The 17,105-nt window shown below is 40.1% G+C and overlaps 1 protein-coding gene across 1 annotated transcript; it reads left to right on the forward strand.

Annotated features, from left to right (window-relative positions):
* Window positions 1–197: 197 nt before the first annotated feature.
* Window positions 198–16,754, forward strand: fbrs (fibrosin). The gene is given in 23 exon segments (XM_048171707.1): window positions 198–619; window positions 1,697–2,315; window positions 3,003–3,194; window positions 3,801–3,833; window positions 5,042–5,071; window positions 5,153–5,198; window positions 6,774–7,119; window positions 8,628–8,839; window positions 8,959–9,161; window positions 9,262–9,306; window positions 9,490–9,585; window positions 10,512–10,595; window positions 10,697–10,735; window positions 10,841–10,912; window positions 11,134–11,293; window positions 11,588–11,665; window positions 11,846–11,926; window positions 12,921–13,128; window positions 13,961–14,303; window positions 14,305–14,451; window positions 14,453–15,010; window positions 15,012–15,341; window positions 15,343–16,754. Coding segments are annotated over 22 exon segments (3,765 nt in total). The 5' UTR covers window positions 198–619; window positions 1,697–2,009; the 3' UTR covers window positions 15,499–16,754.
* Window positions 16,755–17,105: the final 351 nt, after the last annotated feature.

The raw sequence follows: 17,105 nt of genomic DNA on the forward strand, positions 1-17,105 counted from the left end.
CAATACAAATAAATAAATATCTCAATATCAACACTAAAAACACTTGTTTATGGACGCTGAGAACAAATGTGCATTACTGCCAGGACCTGCTCATAAGCATAAGCTATTATTTGTGAATGCACTTGCTGTCGTTCGTGCTCTTCAATGACAGTAGATGGCAGTACTGTCGTCGCATTCAGTACAGCCTGTGTTTAGCGAATCAACAGAGGAAGAAAACCCGACAGAAGCACACAATGCAGTTTGACTGCTACGGGTTATCCACCCAGGCTTCATGTATGCCTTAGCTTCCCTAATAAAATGAATAAATCTATTTATTCCATTTTGACGATCGGGACGAAAAGCGAGCTTTCATAGGTCAATTTTCACGTTGCGCTTGAGAAAGAAAACAACTCCTGCTGCGGACACCGGCGAAATCTCCAGCTTGACCGCACACAGTGGATCTCAGAGCGGGCCGCGGAAGGAGGTGCCCAGCCTGCGCTGACGGGGCTGCGCTCAACATCCTTGACGCTGCAACTCCAGCCCGAGGCCTCGAGGCCTGTTGTATATTATTATCGTTTTAAATGGAGGCTCGGACGAAAGCAGAAGCCAGAGGAAAATGGCCCTCTGTACAGCGCGAGTGGTGGGTGTGATTGGAAATATTGTTATAGTTTTTATCGTGTCCGTGCCTTTGAGTATCGTTAGTAAACCAAGACGGAGTGGCTTAGTTTTGAGCAAAAAGAAGGAAAAAGGTTTTATAGATCAGTTGAGATTTCGCACAGTGTCCTCTTTTCTCTTCAGCTCGTTAAAGAGAGCTAAAGGGCTAGTATGTTGTTTCATCTGACGGGGTTTATTTTTAAATCCGCAAATAGGCAAGTGGTTAAGAGTCGTGATAGCTTCATCGGTTGCATTAATGTGCTGAACTGAGTGATTAGTTTAATTTCCTTCTTAAATGTGAAGTGCGAGGTGGGGTGTCAACGAAGCTCAGGCTACATGGTTAGCTTGTTTTATTGGTCACATTAAATAGCTTAGGGCCCCTCGACAGATGTTTTAGAAGAGAAATAACGAACCAGAAATTTGTAAAACGAGTGATTGATCTTTTAAAATGACATTTGATATGTGGTTAGGTGGTTCACGTAACGTTGGTTGGTTGTTTACACCGGATATATAAAAATCGATGAATAATTGGCAACATCACAATCGCATAATGTTACTACTGTCATATATAGTACAATAAGCTAAAATGTTGCGATTTTGGTCGTTTAAAAGTGAGTGTTTAATCCGCGATCATAACCAGGTTAGCTAACTAGCAAGCTAACATCGAGCGATTTAACTCGTCGCTTCATTAAGCGATTTAACTGCTTTAGATTAAAAAAAAAAAGACTTTGACTAATATTTTAGTCTATAAGGATTCTTTTTGCGCCACGTTTGAACTTTATTTGTACTGATCATCTATCTTTTAATAAAGTTCACTAACGAGAACTCAGCCCTAACTTATAAGGTAGCACATTTTTAGACCGACATTCTCTTTTATGTTATTAGCTTATGATAGTTATACTTTGCCATATGTTTTATAGTCTTTTAGTGTATATTCTATAAGAAGAAAACCAGCTGTTTACAACATAACCAATGCATATTTCCTTAGTTAAACAGCCATATTGAATCTTTAAATGCCTGACTGCGCCACTCATGGGTAGTTTCTCCTTTTTTCCTTCCCCAGATGAAAGTGACAATGTCTTGACAGAAAGACAGTAAGTGGAATATCTAGAAGCTTTCATAATCGCTTTGTTATTGGATAAAACAGGCCCGTTGATGCCTAGACATGACTGAACTCAGACTGCAGTGTGCTCGCACCGTACAGCTTCTACTGGACTCTATTAAATTATAAGACAGAAACCTTAAACCACATTTTCATCTGAGATCCACAGCACTGGTCCTGGAGGCGTTGGTCTTTATTCAGTAACAGTTGTAAGGACTCCCAGGCCGGACCAGGGTGTGTTTTTATTAATAAGTGCCTTTGTACGGACATTGACATGGACGGTCCCAGTCGAAGCGGAGGCTTCAGGCAGAGCCGTCGCTCCCGCTCGCAGCGTGACCGAGAGCGGCGGCGGAGGAGAGCGGATCTCGAAGAGCCCAGGGCCTCGTCGCCATCCTCGGCCTCGGACCAAGAGCTCTGCAGAGGAGACTCTTTGCTCCGTGCCAGCGGAGAATGCAGACCCGGCTTCCCCGGGGCCAGACACCGGCCTCCGCGTCGGAGGAAGCGAGAATCGGTGTCTTGCGAGGAGGATATCATCGATGGATTCGCCATAGCCAGCTTCATAAGCCTGGAGGCCTTGGAGGTTTGTGTGCTTTGCTTATCCATGTTTTGCTATAGTCGGACTCTGTAAGTAAAGGTTGCAGTACTATATGGAGATTAGAAGTTGTGACAATTTTTTCATATTAAGTTTAGGACAATATGTGACCCTGGACCACAAAACCAGTCATAAGGGCAAATTTTTTGAAAATGAGATTTATACATCATCTGAAAGCTGAATGAAATAAGCGTTCGATTGATGTATGGTTTGTCAGTATAGGGCAATATTTGGCCGAGAGACAACTATTTGAAAATCTGGAATCTGAGGGTGCAAAAACATTAATTATTGAGAAAATCATCTTTAAAGTTTTCATATGAAGTCCATAGCAATGCATATCTACTTACAAAAATATATTTTTGATATATATTTATGGTAGGAAATGTACAAAATATCGTTATGGAACATGATCTTTACTTAATATCCTAATGATTTTTGGCATGTGAGAAAAATCGATAATTTTGATCCATATAATGTATTGTATGCAAATATACCCGTGCAACTTATGACTGGTTTTGTGGTCCAGGGTCACATTCATGCTACTCAATAATACTTACTAATTAATACACAATTAATGTAAATTGTGTAATTCAACCGTGAGTTGAATTACAGCAGTCTCAGTACAGATCTTGAATATTTGCTGCTCTAACATGTTCTACGGTGTTACTTTGATAGATGGACTGTTCTCTAAAGCCTCCAGAACGATCTGGCTTGTTAATAAGTAGAGGAAGCAAAAGGAAGAGAGGTCTAGATGAAAACGGAGGGCCTCTGTCAGAGCCGGAGGAAGGACCTCCTGCTACATACACCAACAGTTGGGAGCAGCGCAAGAAGATCAAATCAAAACTGAAGAGAAATAGAGATGCTAAGGTTAGTACTGCAGTTTCATCTCACTTTTAATTGACTATAAAAAAATTCACTATGTGAAAACACCCATGAAAAAAATGTCACTGGAATATTTTTGGTGCAACAAGCAAACATTTCTAGAATAGTCCTGCGCAGATGGTTGGTTATTCAAAAATAAGTTTTTAGTATCGAGCAGTAATGGTGCCGTATTGTTGGGGAAATTAGATGCAGTACCTGGTCTAAACAAATTTTGCATCACGTGCTTATTCTTCTCGCTGTCCTAGCAGCATTCAGAAATCTGGAGAGCAGGGTTACCACTGGCCAATGTGTGTACATGTATGCAGTTATGAAATTCAAAGGCAGCAAAAATTGTGTAGAAAGGCAATGTGTAGATTTCAGAAATTATGTCAAGGGGAACTGCAACTTCTCTAAATATGTACGTGATTATCAGCCAGTACAGTAGTCTCGAGAATGGCCAAATATCAGCTGATTAGTTAGTCTGACCTTTGTATCAGCCTGTAACTAACTACTGGCAGCAAACCCTTTTAATGCAAGATAAAAATAAATATATTTATTTGCTACACTGTATTCTTTTCACCATGGTTTGACTTTTCCAAATGTCTGTTTCAGTTATCTGGAAATCACATGGAGACAGGATACATTGTAAGTTGTTTTTCCCACGTGTTGTCTTTTTTTCCTGCTGCCCATAAATGTGACTGAATGTGACTTTCAAAATGCATATATTGTGCACATACACTACCATTCATGGGCACAGAATACGCAGAGGATGTAAATTAGTCCTCTGCTTTTTTTTTTTTGGGCAGGTGTGTTCACATTGAGGTTTTCATGGGCCAATGTGAATACATATAAATTAAAATTCAAGGAGACAAGATAGTGTACGCATGACCTGATATTTTGTTCTTATCCTAAAAGAGGTGATGTAAACATTATGGAGTGCTAAACTCCATGTAATGTATGCTTCATTCATACTCAAAACTGGAGGGCATTCTCTTGCAGAAAGTCCAAAACGGACTCGTAGAAGTAATAACTTAGAAATCCCTTATGTGGACAAAGGCATCCAGATATCGCTGTAGCTGAATAAAAAACAGAAAAGTTTAGACTCATGAAACATGAAGACAAAAAATGCACGATTGTGACATTAAATGGTTTATGTGTGTTTTTTAAGCAATCTTGAGGTATTTGAAAGTATATGAATAATGCAGTGCTAATTGACAGCCTTTACTACAGTATAGGACTATAAAATATATTTGCATTGTATAAAATCTATGATGACTTACTGCACAAGTTTTTGTAGTACATAAACAAATCATTACATTTTCATATGGTAAAATATAGGAAAACATTATAGAATACAAATTAGTGGTTATTGTTCAGACGTGTATTTGATTTCTTAGCCAATTAAAAGCAAGAGATAAGAAAAAAACTTGTCAGTTAGACACAGATCAGGGGGAAAAAACTGGCATTACACTTGACATTTCTGTCCCCCTCACTTCTGAAATGATGGCTATGCCCCTGCTACCATTCAAAAGTCTGGGTCTGGTAAGATTAATGTTTTTCAAAGTCTATTATGCTTACCAAGGCTGCATTTGTTTGGTAAAAAGAGCAGCATTTATTTCAAATAGAAATCTTTCACTTTTTAATCTATTTAATGCATCCTTTGCTAAATAAAAATAAATGTTAATTTCTTTAAAAAAAGAATTGTACTGACCCAAACTTTTGAACGGTAGTGTGTTTTTTGTTTGTTTGCATATCATAAATTATATAATAAGCAAGGAAAATTGTCTGTACATTTTTTTTTTCTCGTAAGAATGTAGTGCTATTACTTAATTACTTTATTTTTTTACCCACAGTGCGATACAGAGAGTGAATCGGGAGATAAGGTAAAAACCTTTTTTCTTTTACCTCATTTTGCATTATGTATTGTGATATTCAAAAATGACAATTCTCCAACTATTATTTAGGCTTCTGACAATATGGAGCCAGCATTCATCGTCTGCACAAGAGAAGGTAAATGTCTGCTGCCAGTGGCAGATTTGTATACTAAAAAATTATTTTTCTCTTTGACGATTCTGAGTTTCGTTTTTAACCGCAGATTCACAACACTGTGTGCGCTCTAGAAACAGCTGTATTCTGCTTGCTTCCAATTCCACACACACACAAAATCCCTTGACCTGTCCATAAAATAATCTTCTATTAAGTTTGAAACGGTTGAAGCAAATTACAAGTGCAGTTACAGGCTTCATTGCACAGGATATGCGCTTTGCTTGATGTTACGCTTATAATGTGCAGTCTCGCCCGCCAGTATTTCAGCGTTTTCTCCTCAAAATGCTCTACAAAGGTACCTTTTATGCCATTTGGAATGCAGTAGGTCTATATATTCAATCCACGAAACTCACTTACTGACAAACGGCTGCTTTCAAATGCTCATGTGCACTCTGTGTAAGTGGTTAAATACACTTGCACCTCAAAATGCTTGTATGACATGAAATTAATGTAAACAGTCAGTTATGTCTTAAAGGGATAGTTCACCCAAAAATGAAAATTTGATGTTTATCTGCTTACCCCCAGCGCATCCAAGATGTAGGTGACTTTGTTTCTTCAGTAGAACATAAATTATGATTTTTAACTCCAACCGCTGATGTCTGTCAGTCTTATAATGCGAGTCAATGGTCACACAGTTTATAAGAGTCAATAAACATGCACAGACGAATCCAAATTAAACCCTGCGGCTCGTGACGACACATTGATGTCTTAAGACACGAAACGACCGGTTTGTGCGAGAAACCGAACAGTATTTATATCATTTTTTACCTCTAAAACACCACTATGTCCAACTGCATTCAGCAATTGCTTGGTGATGTCTGATCGCGCTCTGACAACGGCAGTGATGTCTCACGCTTATACTTCAAAGAGTGCTAGACATTACTGTCGTTGTCAGAGCGTGATCAGACCTCACGAATCAAGTGATGAATGCAGTTGGACATAGTGGTGTTTTAGAGGTAAAAAATGATATAAATACTGTTCGGTTTCTCGCACAAACCGATCGTTTCGTGTCTTAGGACATCAATGTGCTGTCACGAGCCGCAGGGTTTAATTTGGATTCGTCTGTGCATGTTTATTGACTCTTATAAACTGTGTGACCATTGACTCGCATTATAAGACTGACAGACATCAGCGGTTGGAGTTAAAAATCATAATTTATGTTCTACTGAAGAAACAAAGTCACCTACATCTTGGATGCGCTGGGGGTAAGCAGATAAACATCAAATTTTCATTTTTGGGTGAACTATCCCTTTAAGGGATTAGACAGACAGGACAAACATCTAATATGTCAAAATAGAGCTCTACATTAGAGTGAATACGGCCTATTAGATCTCCTGGTGCCTCGGACATTGGTGTTCATCATGAATTAAAATGTATGCGCAATTTATATTCCACACAGATTATTTTATTTATTTTTTTTTCCATGAAGAAACAATGCTTTTGTGCATTCTTACATGGAATTGTTTGATTATTTTGTTGTCATAAAGCCTGGAAAACAGTATTACATGGATTACATTGTAGCTCTCTCTTTTTCCATAGCAGTTAACTCCAATGCTGCAAGCGCTACTGCGGGCAACGGTTGCCCTCTCTTGTCCTCGAATAGCTCACTACCCCTTCTGTCAGTCACACCCCGGGTCTCTGGCCTGGAGAGGAGTCAGGAGAGGAGTATGGAGCAGCCTTACCCTGAGCCCATCTCTACCTCACCCTCTCTGCCTAGCCCTGCAGCCCATTCCACTGCATCTGTCTCCAACTCACTTCCTGAGCAGCGTAATGGAAATGGTGGTCCACTTCACCGCCATAATCCTAGCCCACAGCACAAACACAAGCCTTTCCTCCCTTTCCCTGGAAAGTCACAATCGATCTACTCAATGGCCAGCAACAACAGGTCAGTGTAGTGAAACAGCGTTTCTGTATATTTTAACTTGTCCTCAGCCTTCTAAAACCAATCATGCTGTTGAAGCTAATAGAATGATCTTGGCACACCTACAGTTTGTTCACATAGCTTCTAAGGCATATTGTTCACAAAAATAGTAAAAGCTTTCTGAATTTTCTTTCTTTTTTTTTCTTTTTCCAAATGTGTTTGCCTTGGCTTGACACAGCTTCAGTAAAAGGTACATAAGTGTTTTTGTTGTTGAACAACAACAATGTAATGATACATTATTCAAATTAATTAAAAGTGACAGTAAAGACATTTATAATGTTTCTGAAGGATTATGAAAGCTAGAGTTATGGCTGTTGAAAATTCAGCTTTGTCATCACAGGAATAAATAACATTTTAAATTTAAGCTGCAAGCAGCAATGAAAGGGCCCTCGCACCCGGGCTCACCGCCACCCGTTGGCCTTAGGAAAACAGTGAAAATTGGGCAACATGCATGTAAGCAAGTAAATAAGTGCCACACTTCCTGCTGCCAACAGGTTGTGCTTTGACTATTACTGAATATTGTCATGTAGATGTCTTCAGGACAGGACTATTGTCAAACATGTGAAGTTTGGAGCAGATCGGACTAGGGCTGGGCGATATATCGCATGCGATTCTCACGCGCATTTCGTCAGTAAAGCCGGTTCCCTGATTACCGCTAAATCGCCATCACCTGCTTTCAAATGGAACGGCATTTAATAGACAGAGCCGTAGTTCACGGACAAGCCACGCAAAATCGGTTTCATTATCGAAGTCGATTCATCTTCAATACTGAACGCGATTTTGCGTGGCTTGTCCGTGAACTACGGCTCTGTCTATTAAAAGGCGCTCCATTTGAAAGCAGGTGATGGCGATTTAGCGGTAATCAGGGAACCGGCTTTACTGACGAAATGCGCGTGAGAATCGCATGCGATATATCGCCCAGCCCTAGATCGGACATTGTATGCCTGAGTTACAACAACTTCCTGTTTCGTGCGGTTAATTGCATACATTAGCCAAGCGTTGCATGATTTAACATGTTTCTAGCATGTTTGGCATATTTAAATGTGTTTCTGGGAGTGAATTACAGTGTAAAGCGTGCCATTTCCTGCTGCCAGCTGCAGGACTTGGATTTGGATTAGACTGCTCGATTGATTATTTTTATGATGCCTTTGACATTTTTTGGATCTTTTAAGTGTCAGAGCAATAGACTTTAAATAGAGGGACAGAAATCTCTTAGGTTTCATAAAAAAAATATCCTCATTTGTGTTTGGAAGTTGAATGACAATCTTATAGGTTTAAAAGGACATGATGACAATTTACATTTTTGGGTGAATTATACCTTTATAAATACAGTAAGCTGAGCCTTGGATAAAACTAACTCTATATATTGCGAGTCATAACGTTTACATCAACACATTTTTATATCGTGATATCTCAATATGATTATGTATCGTATTCCCTAAACATGTGATGTGGCATTGGTTTTCCATCAGGAGCAGTACCTCAGGCAAGCCTCCATCTTCATCAGCCTCTTCATCAATCAGACCACCTACTCCTGCTACAAGTGTGTCCCTAGGTCGAGGCCCAGGGGGTGTGGGGACAGTAAGACCCTCCTCTCGACCAAGTCCTGGTGCTGTCTTCACACCGTCCCCCAGCCTTCCCCCACCACCTCCTCTAATGCAGGTGTCACCCCACCCTTCAACAGGTAAAGTTTAGCAACCGATACACTACAGAAAGATATGAAATGCTAACAGCTCATAGCAATGAAAGGTGTATGTTCCAATTCAGAAAGATGAAGTTCTTTCTTTTCTATTCAATTAACAGATCAGGATTTGACACAATCAAATGCCTCTGCATCTGGAGGACCGTCTGTGTCAGGTTCGAGCTCTGGGACATCTAGCAGATCCTCCCAGGCCCAGACGTCTATCCCTACAATGGCCTACCAGTTCCATCAGCACAATCACCAGCACCAGCACACTCATACTCACCAACACTTCCTACATCCTACAGCTGCACCACCACCACTGGTGAGGAGTCAACTATAGCCCATGGATGGCTCATTTCAGAAAGTGGCTGGTTATGGCATTTCACACTTTGACATTTCTCTCGTGGTTTGTTGTTTTTCAGTTTGAGAAGTATCCAGGCAAAATAGACAGTCTCTTTCGACACCCAGTAAGTGTTGTATTGAATTTGTAAGCTTTTAGTTTTTTACATTTTTATTCATGAAGTTTAATTTAAATGTGTGGGGCAGTTTTCAAACTTTTGGTATATATAGAAGGATTTAAGCCAGGTCTCTATGAAACACTAGTGTTTCTAGTTTGTGATTATTATTAATTTCTTTCCTCTCCTGCAAAGTTTTTTCCTCAGTACCCACCATCTGTGCCTGGAATACAGCCCGTTCTTCCGCCCACAGGACCTTTCAGTTCATTGCACGGAGCTTTTCAGCCTAAGGTAAGAGTTGGTTGTCATTTGGTCCGTGTTTTGAATATTGAAATCTAAAAGCTCTGTGTATAAATATTTAAATCAGGTGAAGCATGCTTGTGTATTACCATAATATCCAGTGATCTTGTAAAAATAATAATGTGCTATCTATCCACCACATAAAAGCATTAAAAAGGACAACCATTTCATCAAACTTTTAACAATAGTCAGCATATTTGTACTGTTAAAAAAAAAAAGACATTGAATGTAAATTTAGCAAGGATGCATGCATTAAAGGGTTAGTTCACCAAAAAATGAAAGTTATGTCATTTATTACTCTCCCTAATGTCGTTTTACACTGTAAGACCTTCATTCATCTTCGGAACACAAATTAAGATATTTTTGATGAAATCCGATGGCTCAGTGAGACCTCTATTGCCAGCAATGTCACTGAAACCTCTCAAGATCCAGAAAGGTACTAAAGACATATTTAAAACAGTTCATGTGAGTACAGTGGTTCTACCTTAATATTATAAAGCGACAAGAATAATTTTGAGCACCAAAAAAACAAAATAATGACTTTGCAACAATATGTAGTGATGGCCGATTTCAAAACACTGCTTCGAACCTTATGAATCTTTTGTTTTGAATCAGTGGTTCAATCGTGTAAACGAAGCCTCGTTTACTGAAATCACTTGACTTTAGCGCTTCCGAACCACTGATTCGAAACAAAAGATTCGTAAAGTTTCGAAGCAGTGTTTTGAAATCGGCCATCATTAGATATTGTTGAAAAGCCGTTCTTGAAAAGGCAAGATATTTTAACATTTAAAAGATGACTACTTTAATTGAACTTTTTAATACTTAAAGCCAATTTTTGGCACCAATTCAGCAACTTTTTGTCCTGTTTTTATTTTGAGTCCATGAAGTGGGTTTGAACAGTGTGTTGTTATTGACAGCTTGTTGCCCTTCAGGGAGCTGCTCCAGAGATGACTTCTGGTTTAGGAGTTGTACCACCCCATCTGCAGCCTAAAGCTACAAGGGTAAAGATGCTGTATCATGTACATTTGTAACATACATAATTATCAAGAAACTTTTGTTTGAATAATGTATGGTGTTTGTTTCCTATTTTCTGTGTCCACAGCTAACAGACCCATTTGCACCACCACCAAAAGTCAGTAATGTAAGTTTTACTCTTTTATTTTGTACTTCATTTATTTTAGTTGTTGATCTCTAAATGAGTAGCGGGGAATTCCTTTCTAACTGTACTTAGACGGTCTCTTTACAGAAACCTGGAAAATGGTGCGCTATGCATGTCCGTGTGGCTTGGATGATTCTAAGACATCAAGAAAAAGTCAAGGTTTTTGCGTTCATCTGTGTTTTCATTTGTAGTTCTAATGCAAAAAAATGGGTTATAAACTGGCTGAAATATTTCCTATTATTTTATAAAAATTTATATTGATATTCAAATTAAATTTTGATCATAAAACAATGAGATTTTAGAAGTGTTTTTTAGAAGGTGTTTTTAAATAGTAGTAGTGTCATTCCTGTTGACCTTCTTTTTGTCACTATCTTCCTCAGCTTATGCACGCTGATCCACAAAAGCTCGACTTCCGTAATGACCCATTGCCTCGACTCCCTGGCCCTGGTATTGGTGGACTAGGAGGTCTAGGACCACTTGGTGGTCCCCTTACCCCAACTCATGATCTTACAAGACCAGGAAGCCTGTTTGCAGCCGCTGGTGGGTGATACTCCTTACGCTTATTTCTGCCACCAATTTAGGAATTTCGCTGGTGATTGTTCTTAAGCTATTGAAGTGAGTTGTTTCCACCTAAATAATATCAGTTTTCAGATACAAGACACTGACAGCACTACTAAAGGATTTTTACAGCACTATTGTGCTGTCGTACAAGGGTTTTAAATTAGAAAGATTTAAGGAGGATATAAAGCACAAACTTGGCCAAATGTCAACACTCAATGGTAGTCCATTTATGGGTGTTTAAGCTTTTGTCTGAGTTGACCTATGTCTTCTCAGGTGGAGTCAATCCGTCCTCCACACCATTCATGCCTCCAACAACGCCCCACTCTTTCCTCACCCCAGCAGCACATCTGGGTAAGAGACTGACTCTAAGAAAGTAGGGGCATCAAAAGCCAATGTGACCCATGCTGCTCTTGTTGCTCTGTACAGTTCTGTTCTTTCAGGCTTGCTTCACTCGCTAGCTTTATAGAGCATAATTTCCTCTGTATTGATGTCTGATTTCATCATCACTAACAACTATGTTTCTTGTTGCAGAACCATATGTTCGGTCACCACCGTTCACTTTGGGAGCCCTGGGTTCTAGTGCCTTTGGAGGCCTAGGCAGCCCCACGATAGGTTTGTCATGCTATTTTGTTTTTTAGGAATATATCAATCATTAGGGCAGTTTTTTGTGATTTACTGGATAAGGATTTGTAAAAAAATGTTTTACTTACAGTTGGTACTCAGTAAAATATTAGAAAGCTTGGCATCACTAGAAAATGGATATGAATAGATATTCATTATAAAATTCCCATGGAGTTAAATGGTTTCACCAGTTTACATGACATTTGAGGTCAAGAAATCACACTTTTTAAAATAAGGCTTCCTCAGACATAAGTGGGAATCCTGGTTCTCTAAAGAAAAAAAAAACAGTTGTTGAGGTGTGAATCAAAATCTGATATATCTTGATTTTGTTTTTGTGTTATTGTAATGCTTGTTTTGTCTTATTTTAAACCATTTTAAGGCCCTGTTTATGCTAGTGCATTTTTGTTTTAAAAGACGTAACTTTTGCTACGGTTACGGCTGATGTCCACACTACTCCAGAGTTTTCAACCCTCGAAAACTGAGACTTTTGGAAACGCTGCAGAACCTGTTTTACTTTGAAAACGCCGGGGTTGCATTTCAGTGTAGATGGACTAAAACGGAGACTTTTATATTTTATAATACTGCAGCTGCCTACATGTGCAAGAGGCAAGCAACAGTTGACAACTGTTTACTCTTGTACACATGCCCAGTGTGCATGAATGGTCATGTGACATGCTTTTTCGGTCATGTAGTGTGGACGGAGATCTTTTCTGAAACGCCAGTATGGACGTGGATCATTTTCATTTCAAAACGCTGTGTTAAAATGAAACTGCACTAGTGTGGACATAGCCTAAGTCATCTTGAGGCCCCCTTGGAAGTTTGCTTGCCCCTGGTTGAAAACCACTGCTCTAACTTGAATGTGTTTTTATAACATTTCTTAAGCATTTTAATTCAAGGTTTATCAAAGGTTAATTTAAGTACTGCTTTATCAGTCACATTCTTCTCTCAGCCAAAGACTAATCAATTTTGATACCTTTCCTTTCAGCGGCCAATGTTTTTGGACATAAGACCGAACCCTCTGCAAGTGCGGTTGGAGGACTAGGTAATCCCCATGATTCATGGAATCGTCTGCATGTTGCCCCTGCCTCTTTCCCCTCTGGATCATCTTGGGCCAAGGGACCGGAGAAAAAAGATGATCGAGGAAAGGAAATGGAGAGAAGAGAACTGACTCATATAAAAGATGAAAAGGACAGGTATGACATTATAACAAAATACATTTCTTTTTCTTTTTGTTCACTTTAAAGGTCCCGTTCTTCGTGATCCCATGTTTCAAACTTTAGTTAGTGTGTAATGTTGTTGTTAGAGTATAAATAAAATCTGTAAAATTTTAAAGCTCAAAGTTCAATGCCAAGCGAGATATTTTATTTAACAGAAGTTGCCTACATCGAACAGCCAGTTTGGACTACATCCCTCTACTTCCTTCTTTAATGACGTCACTAAAACAGTTTTTTGACTAACCTCCGCCCACAGGAATACACAAGAGTTGCGTTTGTAGAGTGTGTTTGTCGCCATGTCGTCGAAACGCTGTTATTTTCATCCCGCAGTCCAATCACTGGGTCTGATTCCGGCTCAAATTGATAGGGTAAAATTAAAGACATGTTTACAATAACACTGAGCGCGTGCATCTCCACGTTATGGTAAGAGGCGTGACCTTTCCGGGCAAGGTTCGCTAAGCTGCTGTCGAATCACAACACCGGAACCGCTGGCACAATCAGAACTCGTTACGTATTTCTGAAGGAGGGACTTCATAGAACAAGGAAGTCATCAGCCCGTTTTTATGACGGTGGAAACAGCGGTATACAGATATTATGTAAATTATGTGAAAAATACTGGGGGTTTTTTTACACGCGAAACATTAACACATGTTATATTGCACACTATAAACACAATCAAAGCTTCAAAAAACCACGAAAAACGGGACCTTTAACTTTCAATGATTTGTTGTTATTAGATACTTTTCAAGATCAAAAGTGAATGATGTATTGTCTCTCAATTTGACACATGGTTTAATACTGTTTCACACAGAGACAGTCTCATGTATGGACGCCCACCAGTGCGAATGTCACCTGGTGTCCCATCCATCAGGCACCGCAGCAATACCCCCAGTTCACATACAAATGGCTTGGGTGCACTGAGCGGAGGTGGGGTCCCTTCAGATGGCCAAAGCAGAGAGCGTGAACGAGAGAGAGAGTCAGACAAGAGACAACATTCTGCGTCAAGGGCACCAGCGTCATCTTCTTCCATAGCACCGGACAGACCTCGATCCTCAACATCATCTATTCTCACAACCTCTCCTTCTAATGTCCCCTTAGCCCCTTCTCCTCTGGATCTGTTTCACCGACAGCCACCACACACTCTCAGCACAGAATCCAGGTCACTCTTCGCAAAGAGAGAACAATGGTCCAGCCTCTTCCTCCTCTTCTAGCTCGCTTCCAGTAAAGAAACCTGATAGGACCACAACTCCCGTATCCAAACCTGTACTTGGTATAACATCTGGGCTGCTCCTCCCGCAAGTCAAAGGTCAAAGAAGAGCGTAAGGAGGAGCCTGAGCCAGTGCCCATCTCTGTAACGCATCCTCCCGTACCTTTACACAACTTTGAACGCCCCAGTAGTCGACACACACACCATCCATCCACCCCTTCCTCAACCCTCTCATTGACACCTACACCTGGCATGCCTCTTCATCCTCCAACTCCACACACTCCCCACCATACTCTGTCCCTTTTAGATCGTACACGGGCTATTGATGCCTATCTAGGTGGTGCTGGAGGCTCAGCCGGACTGGTATTAGGTACTGCAGCTGACCGTTTCCCACCACATCCACACGGTCCTCCGCAAGGTCATTCCCAAGCTACTCACAGCTTTCCCTGGGACCCTTGGAGGGATCTGGCCGCCCAACAACAACAGCAGCAGCAGCGCAGGGAAGTATTGACTCTGAGATCAGATCCCCACCTTGCACTTCGCTCTGATCCACATTTGTCTAGACTTCTCCAGCATCAGCAGGTACAGCGATTCTTGGAGGCTGAGAGAGCTGCAGTAGCGGCAGCTGTGGCGTCCAACCCACACCATCCACCAAGTACCTACCTCTACGTCCTCTGCTTCAGCAGGAAGGCCAGAGTTTGGTTTGATGTCCCACCCGTTTGATGAGGAACAACGTGCTCAGATACTGCGGGAAGACTTTGAGCGAGCACGGTACTTCGGGATGCATCCACATCCGCACCTGTCTGCACCTCACCTTCCTAGCCCATCTCATGCTGCCCACCTAGAACAGCTTCACGCAGGGCTACTGTCTCACTCTCATCTCCATCCAGCTGGAGCCTCTGCACAAGCATCACATCACCCTGGCCTCTACTCTAGACTTGGACCCCTGCATTCACACTCTCATGTACCTAATGGCATTCTAACGAAAGACCCCAAGTCTAGTTGGGGCATTGTCAGTTGGGGCTCCACCACCTCTCATTCCTTCTGTTAACAGATCTTCTACTCCACCCCGTGGCTCCAGACTTGGCGGGGCAGGAGACTTGGCCCTTTTTACCACACATAAAGATGGCGAGTCAAGATAGTACTAGGTAAAGTTGGGGAGCTTCCAGAACTACTTTGCTGAATAAACTGCTCCTCACATGGCAAGGTTCTGCAGGACACTCAAAAAGAGCTAAGCTTCAATGACCATACACAAGTGTTGAAACAACCTGGGGAGGGAACACAGACACTTCCCAGGGCTGTTTGATATATTTATCCACTGTGGTTATGTTGGTGCAATTTAGGTACTCTCTTGCTGTGGCCTAGTTTTTATGTAGGGTTTTCTTTACAAAGAGGCCTGTGGATGCTCAAAGACAATTCATTACTACTAATAATATGAAGACAAGTTTTGTTGAAGAGTGGTGGATCAAAAATTGCGAACTTGTTTGTCTTGATGAACTCAAGGAAAACCTATTGTAGAGTTATGGTCCTCAGCTTTGCATTTGAAGAAAGAGAAATCGGACCCTGGCTGAAGTAATCAAGTACTTCTCATTGTCTGAATCAGCACTGTTGGCAAATGTATGAATTAAAAGAAACACTTGGTCCACATTCTGCTTTAAAAGTCCATCAGACAACTTCCATTAACATCAAAATGAACTTAAGATTTATTTTATTCTTTAAAAAAAAAAGTTATTATGAACTGTATGTACATCTTGTTGGATAATATTTTAAAATTTAAAGGGAAAAAACTGTCTCCCATTCATTAGTCTGACTCGGTACAAGAGCTGGGCCAGAATATAGTAGAATAGTGATATTGCTTTTGTAATAATTATTGTTAACATTAATTACCTTCCATAATAAATATATTCACTGTTTATGTTATGCCATGTTTCAGGTCTCACCAAATGCACTCACTTGTTGAAATAAGTCAATGATGATTATTGTCCAGCAAAGCACTACAATGAGATATTTTGCTCCAATATACTGGTTATGTTAAAGCCAATGTACTGAGGATGTATCAAAGCCAGCCTATACAGTTCAGAGAATTGTATATCTTCATACTTTGGGAGAGGAGTGTGTGTGTCTGTTATTTCTATGTTTTCCACAGTTGAAGCCTTTGGAAGTCTCCAACAACCATCATCCAAACAAACACACAGAGTGGCACGAGGCATCTGTCGACTGGACAAAAGGAGTGCATGTCTTGTACTTGCAGCTAAACTATAGGATTAGAAAGACTCTTGAGATAAAGGACATTCTGGATTAATTATTTGAGCAAAACAATTTTATACATTTTAAATATGTCCCTTTCCCCCTTGAAAAGAAAACCACAAAGATTAATTATTAAACAAATGGTTGGTTATTTACACGTGTTAGTGTATTAATTCATTGTGTAAGTATAAATGATGCATGGTGTATTGTCCCTTCTAAAAATTTCAGAGGCAAACTGTGACTTACCTAAGCTTACATCTGACCAAACTTTGCATATTATAATATGTGACCCATGTGCACTAAACATTAATTGTCACCATAAGTAAAGGTAGGAGATATGAAAATCTAGCTTGAGTAAAAAAAAAAAAAAATCTGTAGAAAAATTTGTAGTGTATGTGGATAAAAACAAAACTTAAATGTAATCTAAAATGAGTGAATAGAGTCATATCAAAAACTTATACCTTGTCAAACCGCTGCCAGCCAGGCAGTGAGAGATAATCTT

Source organism: Megalobrama amblycephala, linkage group LG20, assembly GCF_018812025.1.
Source record: "Megalobrama amblycephala isolate DHTTF-2021 linkage group LG20, ASM1881202v1, whole genome shotgun sequence".
Taxonomy (NCBI): Eukaryota; Metazoa; Chordata; class Actinopteri; order Cypriniformes; family Xenocyprididae; genus Megalobrama; species Megalobrama amblycephala.